The sequence below is a fragment of the Schistocerca americana genome, chromosome X (genome assembly GCF_021461395.2).
Source record: "Schistocerca americana isolate TAMUIC-IGC-003095 chromosome X, iqSchAmer2.1, whole genome shotgun sequence".
NCBI classification, from domain to species: Eukaryota; Metazoa; Arthropoda; class Insecta; order Orthoptera; family Acrididae; genus Schistocerca; species Schistocerca americana.
The window spans coordinates 398,095,092-398,108,872 of record NC_060130.1 but is presented as its reverse complement, the minus strand read 5'-3'; the positions used below and the strand labels follow the sequence as shown (position 1 = coordinate 398,108,872).

The window sequence follows — 13,781 nt, the reverse complement described above, 5'->3', positions numbered from 1 at the left end:
AGGGACAGCTTTCGACATTTACGTGGCAGCGGCGGCCAGGCCACGCCCTAATTCCGATACAGCGAGAGTGCCATTCCCGAACCTCGGAGGCAGCCGGAATAACAAGCAGCCTGTAATGGAAGTTGTGTGTCGCGCCCTGCCCTGACATGACGCGGCGGACAACGCAGTCATTGTGGATGTGGCCGCTTGTACAACTCCTCACACTGGGGCCACCACGATACTACACGAGATTCCATTTCCAGACTAAAGTCTTCAAGTGACTGACGTTACACCTGCAGTTAAACGTAATAAGAACACTAGCTACTGTCTTGCTTTACTGGATTATAACGTTCCTCCCATCGTATGGAGTTTCGCTTACAGGGGCTATAAATTTTTTAGTTCCATACTAATTCATAGATAACTACACAGCGAAGTAGTAGATCATATCACTAAAAATAAAGTGAAAACTTAATAAATTTATTAAATGGTCTTAGGGTTTGAACATATTTAATATTTATGTACAGCTTAAACATTGCAAAAACTTTTTGGACTCATTTTACTTTATAGCCGTTTAAGCGCAGACAAAATGTTGTAGAGCATATCATGTGCTTCTTCTAAACATAACTAACATCACAAGCAACGAGTTTGCACATAATATCTGTTTTCCATACGTCTAAAAACTACGCTCATTAACTAGAATATAACAAGCAACGAGATTATCAACTTTAATTGGAATTCGCATGACAAAGATATCGAAATCAAACACGTAGATGTTTGTTGACAGGTAAACGTGATCATGATGTAGAAATGAGAATATAATGGACGTTCTATGAGTAGAACGTGAAAGGTGGAAACGTTTGTAATCCGATATGTAATTGTGATCTTCAGTTTACATGCGATGACGAATTTTAAACTGCCGTGTCGTATCAGTTTCGTTGTAAGGAAAAATCATGGTCAAACTAAAGGCATGTGATACTTGATGTACTGTAGATGCGAGAGATCCCACGTAACCAACGATGGACCGAGCAAGGGGCCGCAGTGGTTAGCATACTGCACTCGCATTCGGGAGGACGACGATTCAAACCCGCACCCGGTCACCCTGATTTAGGTTTCCCGCGATTTCCCTAAATCGCTTCAGGTAAATGCCGGAATGGTTTCTTGAGAGGGCACGACCGATTTCTTTCCCCATCCTTCCTTCCTCTGATGGGACTGCTGAGCTCCCTGTTTGGTCCCCCCTCCCCGAATCAACCAACCAACCAACGATAAGTTACTCCAGTCCTCTGGCAAAAATTTAGACGTGACAACCACCATCAAACACGTTGAAGCAACGTATTTTGGATTGAGCTCCCAAAGCTAAAATCTAGAAGTACGGATTTATGCATCTAGTTAATGAAACAAAGATAGATGAAGAAATTCGTGCATGTAATCGGAAAAGAGTTACATGGTCGTAGAACCTCCGAGAGTGGGTCGATAGTTCAGATATCGTCACAGTGATGATATCAAAAGAGAGAAGAGATGAAAATACTACGACGGGCGCATGCGTTCAGTAAAAGGAAGGCACTCAGAGAAGAATGTCGTGAAGGTCTGTTTTTAATCATCCTCCTTAACTCTAGGCGCAGTATCGGCTTTCATAACCTGTAGCTGAAGGAGAATTCCTGCGAGAATACAGTCTGAATTAACTGCAAGGAAGGAAGATTAGTGTTTAACGTCCCGTCGACATAGAGATCATTATAGACGGAGTACAAGGTCGGATTCAGAATGGGTGGGGAAGGAAATCGGCCATGCCCTTTCATGCCAACTATCCCGGCATTTACCTTACTCGTTTTAGGGAAATCTCGGAAAACCGAAATAAGAATGGTCGGGCACGGATTTGAATCGCCGTCTTCCCTAATGCGAGTCCAGTGTGCTAACCACTGCGATACCTCCGTCGGTGAACAACTGTGCCTCCGGCCTCCGCGGAGGACTTCGTTCTCATACAACTGCGCCTCAGTTTCTCCTACAGTATGCGACGTATGTTTTACAGTTTAAATTCTAATCTTTTTAGAAGTTCTGTGATGTTACTAGCTGTTACAGGAGCTTCAAAGCAAGACACTGCTAAGATATGTTAACAGTAAAGATATTCCTTCTTCTCTCGACGAGGCCTTCTGAGGAGGAGACCTATTCCAATTTTTCACATTCTTCTTTTTCTATATTTTTAACACAAATTTTCCTTTAACAATTTACTCTGATTCCTGCTTCCGTTTATCTATTCAATTCCAACCTTTAATCTTCATCTTCCTTTCTCGTAATCCAATTGTAACACTTATTTGTTCTACAACTGTCTCTGTGTGTCGAGTCTCTTTTTACTGTTTAGTTTCTTCGTCGCCGGCCGGTGTGGCCGAGCGGCTCTAGGCGCTACAGTCTGGAACCACGCGACCGCTACGGTGGCAGGTTCGAATCCTGCCTCGGGCATGGGTGTGTGTGATATCCTTAGGTTAGTTAGGTTTAAGTAGTTCTAGGTTCTAGGGGACTGAAGACCTCAGAAGTTAAGTCCCATAGTGCTCAGAGCCATTTGAACCAATTTTTTCTTTGTCAGTCATTCTTGGCCTACTGAATCAGCTTGTTGTTAATTTCTTTGAAGGTCAGTTTGGGGGGTTTGTTGTAATCCACTCTGTAAGAATAACAACCATCTCACTTACCGTTTCTGTTATATTTTCAATGCGGAAATATATTTCAATGTAACATCAGTTTTCTGCATTCTACCGTTTTTACTTTCCAAGTATTTCGTTGATCAATTTTCTTTCCATTATTTCTAGATTAGCATGAATATAACTCATTTCGCTTGCATATACATATTCTAGTTTCATCACTGTGTCACAAACCCTTTTTGAACTTAAACACTTTTGGTTGTAAACTTTGAGGATGATATATTGTTTTGCTATCTTGTGCATCCTTTTGCTTTACACCAGATAATTTTCAAATTATTGCCTTGAATACTATCTTCCAAACAAGATTGAGTCATCTGCACAATGATAAATTGGGAAATAAGGACAAACAATTATTAAACTTCGAAATACATGAATGTTGATGATCCTAAGATACTACTGACATTAACAAAATATAAAATACATTAATAAGTATAACAATATTCCTTATAAAACAATTAAAAATCCATGTAATATAGTAACTGAAGGAACTGAAGAAATTCGTGCTAAACTAATAGTGAAATTGTTTCTTTGAAGTCATAAAACAATTAAATTTTCTCAGTTTCGACATTTTACTGTTTAAAAGTGAAAAACACCGAATACTGTACTCAGAATTTTAAATATGTCTCCTCCTAAAGCTGGTCCTCAGTTGTTCAGATTTAGCAATTTCGCAACGATGTGAAGTTATAAACCGGCAAGACATGTTTGTGCTCTTTAGCAGAGATTATACAGCGATAAAGACTTGTTGCAAATCGGACTGGTATTTGAATATAGATCCGTGCAGGGGCAAGCTTGTTTCGATTTAGAGTTTCAACGTACAACCAGATGGCAGACTTGGAAATGAACCAGCAAATATCTACACCTGTCACTAGTTCCCTGTGGTGTGCTTGGAAAGAGCGACCTGCAAAAGGCACGGATCCAGGTTCCAGTCCCGCTGTGACACACACTTTAAAATTAAATGATTACTTGTGACGTATGTCACAATGAAGTTTAGTATTCTGACACATGTCTGCGGAAGGAACGCAGCTTAATTTGCTTAAGGTTGTAGTTACTTTTAAGTGACTATTTAAATTTCATTCTCTTCAAAGGGTCCACAACGCTTTAGCATGGTAGCTTTCCTAACTTGTAGTTAGTAATGTCCATATTCATAATTATCACTCGCTTTGTAATTTGTTTACAGTATTCTCTTCCTCAGTGTCTGCACTTCAGAATCATCATAATAAAAGTTCCAGGATGGAATAGCAATTTCTGTTATTATTTGAATCTATCTAAATACCAATCAAGACACAAGTGATATATCCACATATCAAGATATAAATGCTGTTTTAGGTGTTGTGTCCTTTTTTATTCTCAGAGAAAGCCAACAGTGATTCACGGAAGTATCCAAATTTAACTTCAATTGCCTCATCTGTCTTTCGATATCTATATATTCTAGGAATTTAGAATTTGTTAGATATTCAGAATATCCAACTGCAAGCCACTGACCATTGATGTTGAGTAAATGATTGGAGAAGCAGTTGAACGAGATGGATAGTGTCTTGAAAATGGTTTACAAGACTGACAACAAGAAAAGCAAAACAAGAGTAACAGAATGTAGTTGAGTTACATCAGTCGATTCTGAGTGGATACGATTAGAAAATTAGACTCTCAAAGTAACAGATGAATTACGGTATTTAAGCAGTAAAATAACTGACGATTTCTGAAGCAATTGTCAGAAAAGCATTTCGAAAAAAAGAGTACTTTTTATACTGAATGTAAACAGATAAGCTACAATATTATGACCTTGTGATTGAGGAGGTACGTTATAACAGATGTCTACGAACAGGTGTCACAGTTCTCGTAAATTTCGGAGGTTCTTTTTTTTTTTTTTTTTTTTTTTTTTTTTTTTTTTTTTTTTTTTTTTTGCACCAGTAGCAGGCTTTCGACAGCGCGTCCCAGATGTTTTCCAAGGCGTTCAGGTAAAAAATATTTGGGGGCCCAGACATCAGTGCGAATTCACTATCGTGCTACTCAAATTGCAGTCCACGATTCTGGCCTTATGGCACAGTCAGTTTTCCTGGTGGATGATACTACTGCCGACAGGTAAGGTGTCAATCATAAAGGGATGCAGGTAGTCCGCAATAATATTCACATTGTTCACTGCTGTAACGGCGCCTCCGATTATTACGATAGGTCCCATGGGAGCCCAGATGAATATCCCCTTAGCACAACGCAGCCCCCAGTGACCTACATCCGCACCGCGGTGCATGCTACTAGCAGCGGTTCCCCTGGATGTAGGCTTATCCGGAGACGACATTCGACCTGATGTAGCAATAAATGTGATTCATTTGACAGGCAACATTTCCACGGCTCCAAGGCCCAATTTCAATGATGCCGTGTCCGTTGTAATCTCAATTGACGATGTCGTTGGGTATAAATGGGAACAAATAACTGTCGTCGTCTGCTGCTGTGATGAGGTGCGGTCGTCCAACACCTTGTCACCAATTCGTGGTTTAACCGTCCTCTAACCACTTTCCATAGATTCTCAAGATAGTATCACGTGGGCAGCCGACAAGCTTCGCCGTTTACGATATACTCGTTCACAAATCCCTGGCCATAGCAATCTCTCCTTAAGTCAGTGGATTACCCTATTTGCGACAGTTATCGTCGGCAGAGTGATTCCCCAGTCGTCTCTGCTTCACTTATATCCTTTTCTTACTGCGACGAGAGCCCGAAACGACGCCATATGGCACTGAGTATCTCGATGGATAGTGATCACAACGTTTTCCGTCGTGAGTATGAATTTAAATGTTAGAAAGTATTTTCTGATGGTAATTGTGCACATCCTGGTATGCAGTCACCCAAATTCAGCAGGGAGGTGAATGAGTTACGCTTAGCACCACTTTCTTGTACGGATGTCGGAGACATATCATCGTTATCAATGGTGATTTGAGAAGTGTGCACTAACGGGTCATGATTCTCCAAACTATTGTCGAGTCCTGCTGTTAACATTATTTCAGGACAGTACTGTACAAGCATACCGTAATCCCTTCGTCGAAACTTTCCTTCAGGAAGCAGGAATCAACAAGACCGAATGGCTGGCGTTGTCTGCCTAGTTGAACCCCACTGAGAACGCCTGGGACCAACTGAAACTTCGAGTGCACCCACGGAGAACACTCGTCACACACTGGAGAGCCTTAGGACGGCCGCCCCTGAAGAGTAGGATAGCTCTAACTAGTATATCCTCGGCCACCTTTTAGGCAGCACCTTGATGAAGTTCCTAGAATGTTGGTAAGAACGAGGGAGAGCAACACGCTATTCGGTGTTAGCCACCAGCAGATTTTGATTTTGCAGACCTGCACTTTAGAAAAGCCCGCCTTCACTGTGGTTACAGTTTTGTTTCTATTTTGCAGTATAGTTAATGGTTTTCAAGATTTTTTATAGCATTATTCCAAGAAAAACAGCGACCTTTATAATACTATAACTCATATCAATACACACAGTCGTGATCGCATTTAAGTTGTTTATTTTCATTTTTAGATGACCTGTTTCGATCTTCTAAGAGGTCATCTTCAGATCTTACATTCCGTGAAGAGTACAATACAAAATGCTTCAGTTACAATCAAAATGGACACTACAATAAAATGTCCTATCAAATAAGTGCAGCTGGTATACCGTTGATGACGGAAGGATCCCTTGGCATGGAGCAGCTACATTTGTGCAGGCGTGGAGAGCATTGCTAAATATGGCTCGGCTGCCTTTAGTTAATAACGGACGCCCCGAGCATTGTCTGTGGCGTAAAGTCATTGGCAGAAAATGGCCGTGACACTTCATTACATTGTGCGAATAACATGTATTACAGTGAAGCGGCGAAGAAACTGGTATAGGCTTGCGTATTCAAATACAGATCTAATTAAGTAGGCAGAATACGGCGCTGCGGCCGGCAACGCGTATATAAGACAACAAATGTCTGGCGCTGTTGTTAGATCGTTTATGGCAGCTACAATGGTAGGTTATCAGGATTTAAGTGAGTTTGAACGTGGTGTTATAGTCGATGGGACACAGCATCTCCGAGTGGCGATGAGGTGGGGATTTTCCATTACGACCATTTCACGAGTATACCCTGAATATCAGGAACACGTGAAACCTCCGACACTGTTACGGCCGGAAAGAGATCATGCAAGAACGGGACCAAAAAGGACTGAGGAGAATCGTTCAACGTAACGGAAGTGCAACCCTTCGGCAGATTGCTGCAGATTTCAATGCTGGGCCACAAAAGAAGTGTCAGAGTGATAACTACTCAACGAAACATCATCGATATAAGCCATCGGAGCCGAAGGCCCACTCGTGTACCCTTGGAGACCTTACTACATAAAACTTTGCGCCTTGCCTGGGCCCGTCAACACCGACATTGGACTGTTGATGACTGGAAACATGTTGCCTGGTCGGAGGAGCCGCGTTTCAGATTGTATCGAGCGGATGAAAGTGTACCGGTATGGAGACAATCTCATAAATCCATGAGCCCTGCATGTCTGCAGCGGACTGTTCAAGTTGGTTCAAGTTCTGTATACGAGTCCAGTCTGACAGGTATCTCTTAGGAAAACATACTGTCACCTGCATCCACCCATTCATATCTATTGTGTATTCCGACGGACTTGTGCAGTTCCAGCAGGACAGTGCGACACCCCACACGCCCAGAATTGCTACAGCGTGGCTCCAGCAACACTTTTCTGAGTTTCAACACTCGCGCTGGCAACTGAACGCCCGGGACAAGAACATTATTGGGCATATCTGGGATGCCTTGCAACGTGCTATTCAGAAGAGAACTCCGCTCCCTCGTACTCTCACCGATTTATGGAGAGCCCTGCAGGATTCATGGTTCAAATGGCTCTGAGCACTATGGGGCTTATTCTGAGGTCATCAGTACCCTAGAACTTAGAACAATTTAAACCTAACTAACCTAAGGACATCACACACATCCATGCCCGAGGCAGGATTCGAACCTGCGAAAGTAGCAGTCGCGTGGCTCCGGACTGAAGCGCCTAGAACCGCTCGGCCACCGCGGCCGGCGGATTCATGGTGTCAGTTTCCTTCCAGCACTATTTCAGACATTAGTCGAGTCCAGGCGATGTCGTGCTGCAGCACTTCTGCGTGATTGCGGGACGCTTCACGATATTAGGCAGTTGTACCAGTTTCTTTGGCTCTTCAGTGTAGATTTATAATTATTAGGAGTTCGGTCTTTGAAGAAACAACGAAGGATGTTAAAGAAGAACATACGTTACGAAAAGCATTGAAGTAGAGAAACAGTTACTACACAATGACAGGGCTGATCTAAACACGGGCTGCCCTCTGCAAGGCCTTCTGGTAAACGGAAACGTATACTTAGCAAAGATGCCAACTTGGTAACTATGAAGACGATATGCGTTCCACCATTAGTAAAAAAGTTTATTAATTTCCACTGGCAAGAACGACGCCAGCTAGTAACCATGGAAACGTTGTGAATTCGATAACTACCGCCAACAATTGTACGTAACCATATGCAACTAGTATAATACGGTTATGTAATGCGTATTTCACATAAAATAGCTGCTTGTTATGTCATTACGTTTAGCCAGGTATAATAGTTCTTCGTTTAAATAGCCGAGTTACTCCTTACAAGGAAAATAGAGACCTAAGGCATGGATTGCAAGACATACAGCCACTTTGTGCCAGTGTAATTTACATGTGTGTATCAAGAGTGCACTAGATTCCTTAGCGAAATAAGTTTTAGCCGTAAAGAGCGATAAAATTAATAACAGTGATAAGGTGGTGCAGTAAGTGCTATCTTGTGTAGGCTTTTGAGCCCGCATCTCGTGGTCGTGCGGTAGCGTTCTCGCTTCCCACGCCCGGGTTCCCGGGTTCGATTCCCGGCGGGGTCAGGGATTTTCTCTGCCTCGTGATGGCTGGGTGTTGTGTGCTGTCCTTAGGTTAGTTAGGTTTAAGTAGTTCTAAGTTCTAGGGGACTTATGACCGCAGCAGTTGAGTCCCATAGTGCTCAGAGCCATTTGAACCATTTTTTTAGGCTTTTGATAAATATTTACATCATCATCATCATAATCATCATCATCATCAGTGTTCTGCCTAAAGGCAGGTTTTCACATGGTAGTTCTCCAGGGTGTCCGGTCTTCGGCCATCCTCTTCAGGTCTGCATAATTTCCTCTTCCCTTTATATCATCTATCATCTTGTATCTCATTCTTCCTCTCAGTCTTCTCCCACAAACCAATCCTTCCAAAGCATCTACTAGCAAGCACTCCCTTCTCAATGACTGTCCCAACCTGTTCTTTTTCCTTTCTATTACAACCTTCAGCAGACATCTTCTCTCACCAACCCTTTCCATTACTCTTTCTTTACTCACTCTTTCCATCCAGCTTATTCTCTCCATCCTCCTCCACATCCACATCTCAAATGCTTCTAACCTTTTTTCATCCTCTCGCCTCAGTGTCCATGTTTCTGCCCCATATAGTGCCTGTAGTTCTTAGCAGGCCAATAGCATCTCTTGTTCCTTTTCCTCTTCTAAATCCGAACTGCTCCTCTTTATATGTACGTATAATCTGCAGTTTGTTATAGCGTTCCGTGTGCATAGACATAAAATTTATCATTTAAATAACCGTGTCACTGTCTAAAGACGTTGTTGTATAGTCTCACAATATTGATAACAGAATATGTACGCAACTTTTATACAAATGTTAAATACATCTATACATCAAGAATCCGAATGACTTTAGATCGTAGATAAGTCTTAGCTGCGAAGAACGATAAAACTAATAACAGTGAGGAGGTGATATAGTGAAACACGTTTTTCGAAACTGTTAGGTGTATGTTTACGTTATTATTTGAAATATCATCGACTGAATGCTAGAATACAGTACTATATTTACCTTTCATAAAATGTATGTCTGTTAACTATAGGCTAAAATGTGAAAGGGGAATTACAAAAATTTACTAAATATTCCATGTATGAAGCGTACGTGTCTTAATGAGCTTAAAATATCTAAAGTAGTAAGATAATCAGTAGCACAGGTGTCGGACAACTGGTGGCCCTTGTTTAAACTGAATTTTGAAAATACACGTACGGATGGCATAGGGCAATATCTACAGCCCATGAACGTTATTGCGAAAGACAAAAAACTTTACTCAATTCCCCAAAGTGGATTCTAAATGACGTCAGGTCATACATAACTCTTAGTAGCCTTGGTGTGTCAAGTTAATGACAGTGATGACATAGTGCAGTAAAAGGCTAATTATAGCCATTAGGTACTAAATTTATATTACATAAAAAGAAAAAGCAACCATTTAAATATGAACTACAGTACTGCGGAGCTTGTGATATACAGTATTATTTGCGAAGTATTCAATGAATGTTACGTGCATATTTTAAAGTATAAAAAAATATTTTATGATGGTAAGTTGTAAAATAATAAGTATTTCTGGGAAGAAAATTAAAACTGGGTTATAATGATCACATCAGAATTAACTATAGTTAGATAGGTGATAACATACACTAACTTATGTGAAAGAAGAATCTAGCTGGCAAACTGTCAATGTGAAGAGCTGCGAACTTTTACATTGCTTCATCATAAACAGACAATGGGCGAGGTATCCGGTATTCAACTACCAGCATCCGAGCCACATTTAGCAGTGTTCTCCACGCCTGCACAGACGAATCTGCTCCATGGCAACCCTCCCTAATATGAAGATGGTACCTGTCCTTTCGGGCATATCCGCAAGAACCGATACTATCTTCATAATGTTAAGGCTAATGGGCCATTGACCTCATTCTTCTGTGTTGAATGCACACGCGTTGCCCGAGCTCTTACGGGACTCGGCAAGATTGTCTGCCGCGAGTAATGAGTGTAATGTGGAGGTACACTACGAAGGAAGAGTGTTCACATTAAGTTGGGAATGTGGGTCTCACGGGGAGCGTGCAAGGGATAAATCTCTGCAGTCGCTCTATCCTCTGTGCCCTCGGTGGCTCAGAGGGTAGAGCGTCTGCCATTTAAGCAACAGATCCCGGGTTCGAGTCCCAGTCAGGGCACACATTTTCAACTGTTCCCGTTGATGTATATCAACGCCTGTCGACAGCTTAGGGTCTTGATTTAATTATCATTTCAATGCTACATAGTCTTACTTTAGTACGCGTTTCGACTGCAATTGAAGCGTTATGTGTTATTCCACTTCAAAGAATGTAAGGTTTGAAGATGATGTCTTGCAAGAACGATACCTCTCGTCTAAAAATAAATAACTTACATGCACTCACGACTGCGTGTACAGAAATACCGGGTGATCAAAATGTCAGTATAAATTTGAAATTTCAATAAACCACGGAATAATGTAGATAGAGAGGTAAAAATTGACACACATGCTTGGAATGACATGGGGTTTTACTAGAACAAAAAAAAACGAAGTTCACAAAATGTCTGACAGACCTCTTGCGCGCGTCGTTTGGTGATGATCGTGTGCTCAGCCGCCACTTTCGTCATGCTTGGCCTCCCAGGTCCCCAGACCTCACTCCGTGCCATTATTGGCTTTGGGGTTACCTGAAGTCGCAAGTGTATCGTGATCGACCGACATCCCTGGGGATGCTGAAAGACAACATCCGACGCCAGTGCCTCACCATAACGCCGGACATGCTTTACAGTGCTGTTCACAACATTATTCCTCGACTACAGCAATTGTTGACAAATGATGGTGGATATATTGAGCATTTTCTGTAAAGAACATCATCTTTACTTTATCTTACTTTGTTATGCTAATTATTATTATTCTGATCAGATGAAGCGCCATCTGTCGGACATTTCTTGAACTTTTGTATTTTTTTGGTTTTAATAAAACGCCATGTCATTCCTAGCACGTGTGTCAATTTGTACCTCTCTATCTACATTATTCCGTGATTTATTCAGTTTTCAAATTTGTACAGACTTCTTGACCACCCAGTAAGTTAATTGTTTTTAGTCTACATCTACATCTACATTGATACTCCGCAAGCCACCCAACGGTGTGTGGCGGAGGGCACTTTACGTGCCACTGTCATTACCTCCCTTTCCTGTTCCAGTCGCGTAAGGTTCGCGGGAAGAACGACTGTCTGAAAGCCTCCGTGCGCGCTCTAATCTCTCTAATTTTACATTCGTGATCTCCTCGGGAAGTATAAGTAGGGGGAAGCAATATATTCGATACCTCATCCAGAAACGCACCCTCTCGAAACCTGGCGAGCAAGCTACACCGCGATGCAGAGCGCCTCTCTTGCAGAGTCTGCCACTTGAGTTTATTAAACATCTCCGTAACGCTATCACGGTTACCAAATAACCCAGTGACGAAACGCGCCGCTCTTCTTTGGATCTTCTCTATCTCCTCCGTCAACCCGACCTGGTACGGATCCCACACTGATGAGCAATACTCAAGTATAGGTCGAACGAGTGTTTTGTAAGCCACCTCCTTTGTTGATGGACTACATTTTCTAAGCACTCTCCCAATGAATCTCAACCTGGTACCCGCCTTACCAACAATTAGTTTTATATGATCATTCCACTTCAAATCGTTCCGTACGCAAACTCCCAGATATTTTACAGAAGTAACTGCTACCAGTGTTTGTTCCGCTATCATATAATCATACAATAAAGGATCCTTCTTTCTATGTATTCGCAATACATTACATTTGTCTATGTTAAGGGTCAGTTGCCACTCCCTGCACCAAGTGCCTATCCGCTGCAGATCTTCCTGTATTTCGCTACAATTTTCTAATGCAGCAACTTCTCTGTATACTACAGCATCATCCGCGAAAAGCCGCATGGAACTTCCGACACTATCTACTAAGTCATTTATATATATTGTGAAAAGCAATGGTCCCATAACACTCCCCTGTGGCACGCCAGAGGTTACTTTAACGTCTGTAGACGTCTCTCCATTGATAACAACATGCTGTGTTCTGTTTGCTAAAAACTCTTCAATCCAGAAGAAGTCTGATGAAGTTTATTCTATTATCACTATCTGCTCCCGTTGAATACAAGCCTACACATGTTCGCAGATATGAAAGTGACGCAATAGCATATTTCATTCCCTTATAAGGGCTGGCCGTGGCATGCGATGGGGCATTCCACTGGACTGAACCTGCCGACATTCGTGTGTAGTCCTGGCCGTAGAATGTCTATAGTGTAAATAGTTGCACATATCTGTTTTGATTGAATACTTAAACCAATTTTGTCGGTTATTTAATGCATACGATAATAGTAACTGTGCGGGCAAAATAAAATTGGCCTGGAAAATATTTCACGCGCCTTAAGATAGGCAACCCCAATTACGTTACCACATATGGGACAGATCACGTAAGTTTGGTTGCCTATCTTAGTCTGTGTGAATGTAATTCAGTAGTGAATGAGATATTATGGTTGGAGAGAATTCGTAGTTGTGAGTTTACTTTGGATGTGGATATCAACATACGGTGATCAGTACTTACCACGGACGTAGCAAGCAGCTCTCGCTTGAAGTGCGGTAAAGCCTTGCGCTCGAGCAGGTCGAGGTGCGCCTGGCAGCGCGAGTACGAGTAGGGGTACGTGAGCGCGAACTGGTACACGTCCTCCTCGCGGTCGAAGGCGAACGCGAAGCTCAGCACGTGCTGCTGCTGGTGCTCCGGTGACCGGTAGTAGTACACGTGCTTGTTGGGCATGCGCTGCCTGCAACACACCGTGCCATCTATGAATTTTTCGCCTGTTACCCTGAGAACAGGATAGGGTTGTTCTCTCAAGCGGCAGTTTTTATTTTTCATGTCGGGTGTCAGGTGGTTCTTGCGATCCACTAGCACATTACAAGGATAACGACCGCAATAAAAAAGATAATTAAAGCAGAGACAGAGAGATGAAGCTCCGAAACTCACATAAGCTTGCATACCATCTGACAAACAGGTAAGTAACAGGAAGAAAGGTTCAATCGAAGGGCAATTTCGTAAACGTACGTATTATTACAGGGTGTACAAATCAATAACTTCACTTTGTGCTAGCAATACTCAGTATCAGATATTAGATTTGTTTTGTTTGTAAACGCTACAGTCACTGAGACAAACACCAAATGACATATAGTTTCAGAAGGAAACTGTCATTTAATTTAGA

General features: G+C 42.0%; 1 protein-coding gene across 1 annotated transcript in view; it reads right to left on the bottom strand.

The window, feature by feature from the left end:
- Positions 1-13,441, bottom strand: part of LOC124556046 (cytosolic carboxypeptidase 6-like) — a 211,368-nt gene extending 197,927 nt beyond the window's left edge. Inside the window, exon 1 of the mRNA XM_047130079.1 lies at positions 13,133-13,441. Within this exon, the coding sequence (XP_046986035.1) occupies positions 13,133-13,441 (309 nt within the window). The remainder of the gene's footprint in view (positions 1-13,132) is intronic.
- Positions 13,442-13,781: the final 340 nt, after the last annotated feature.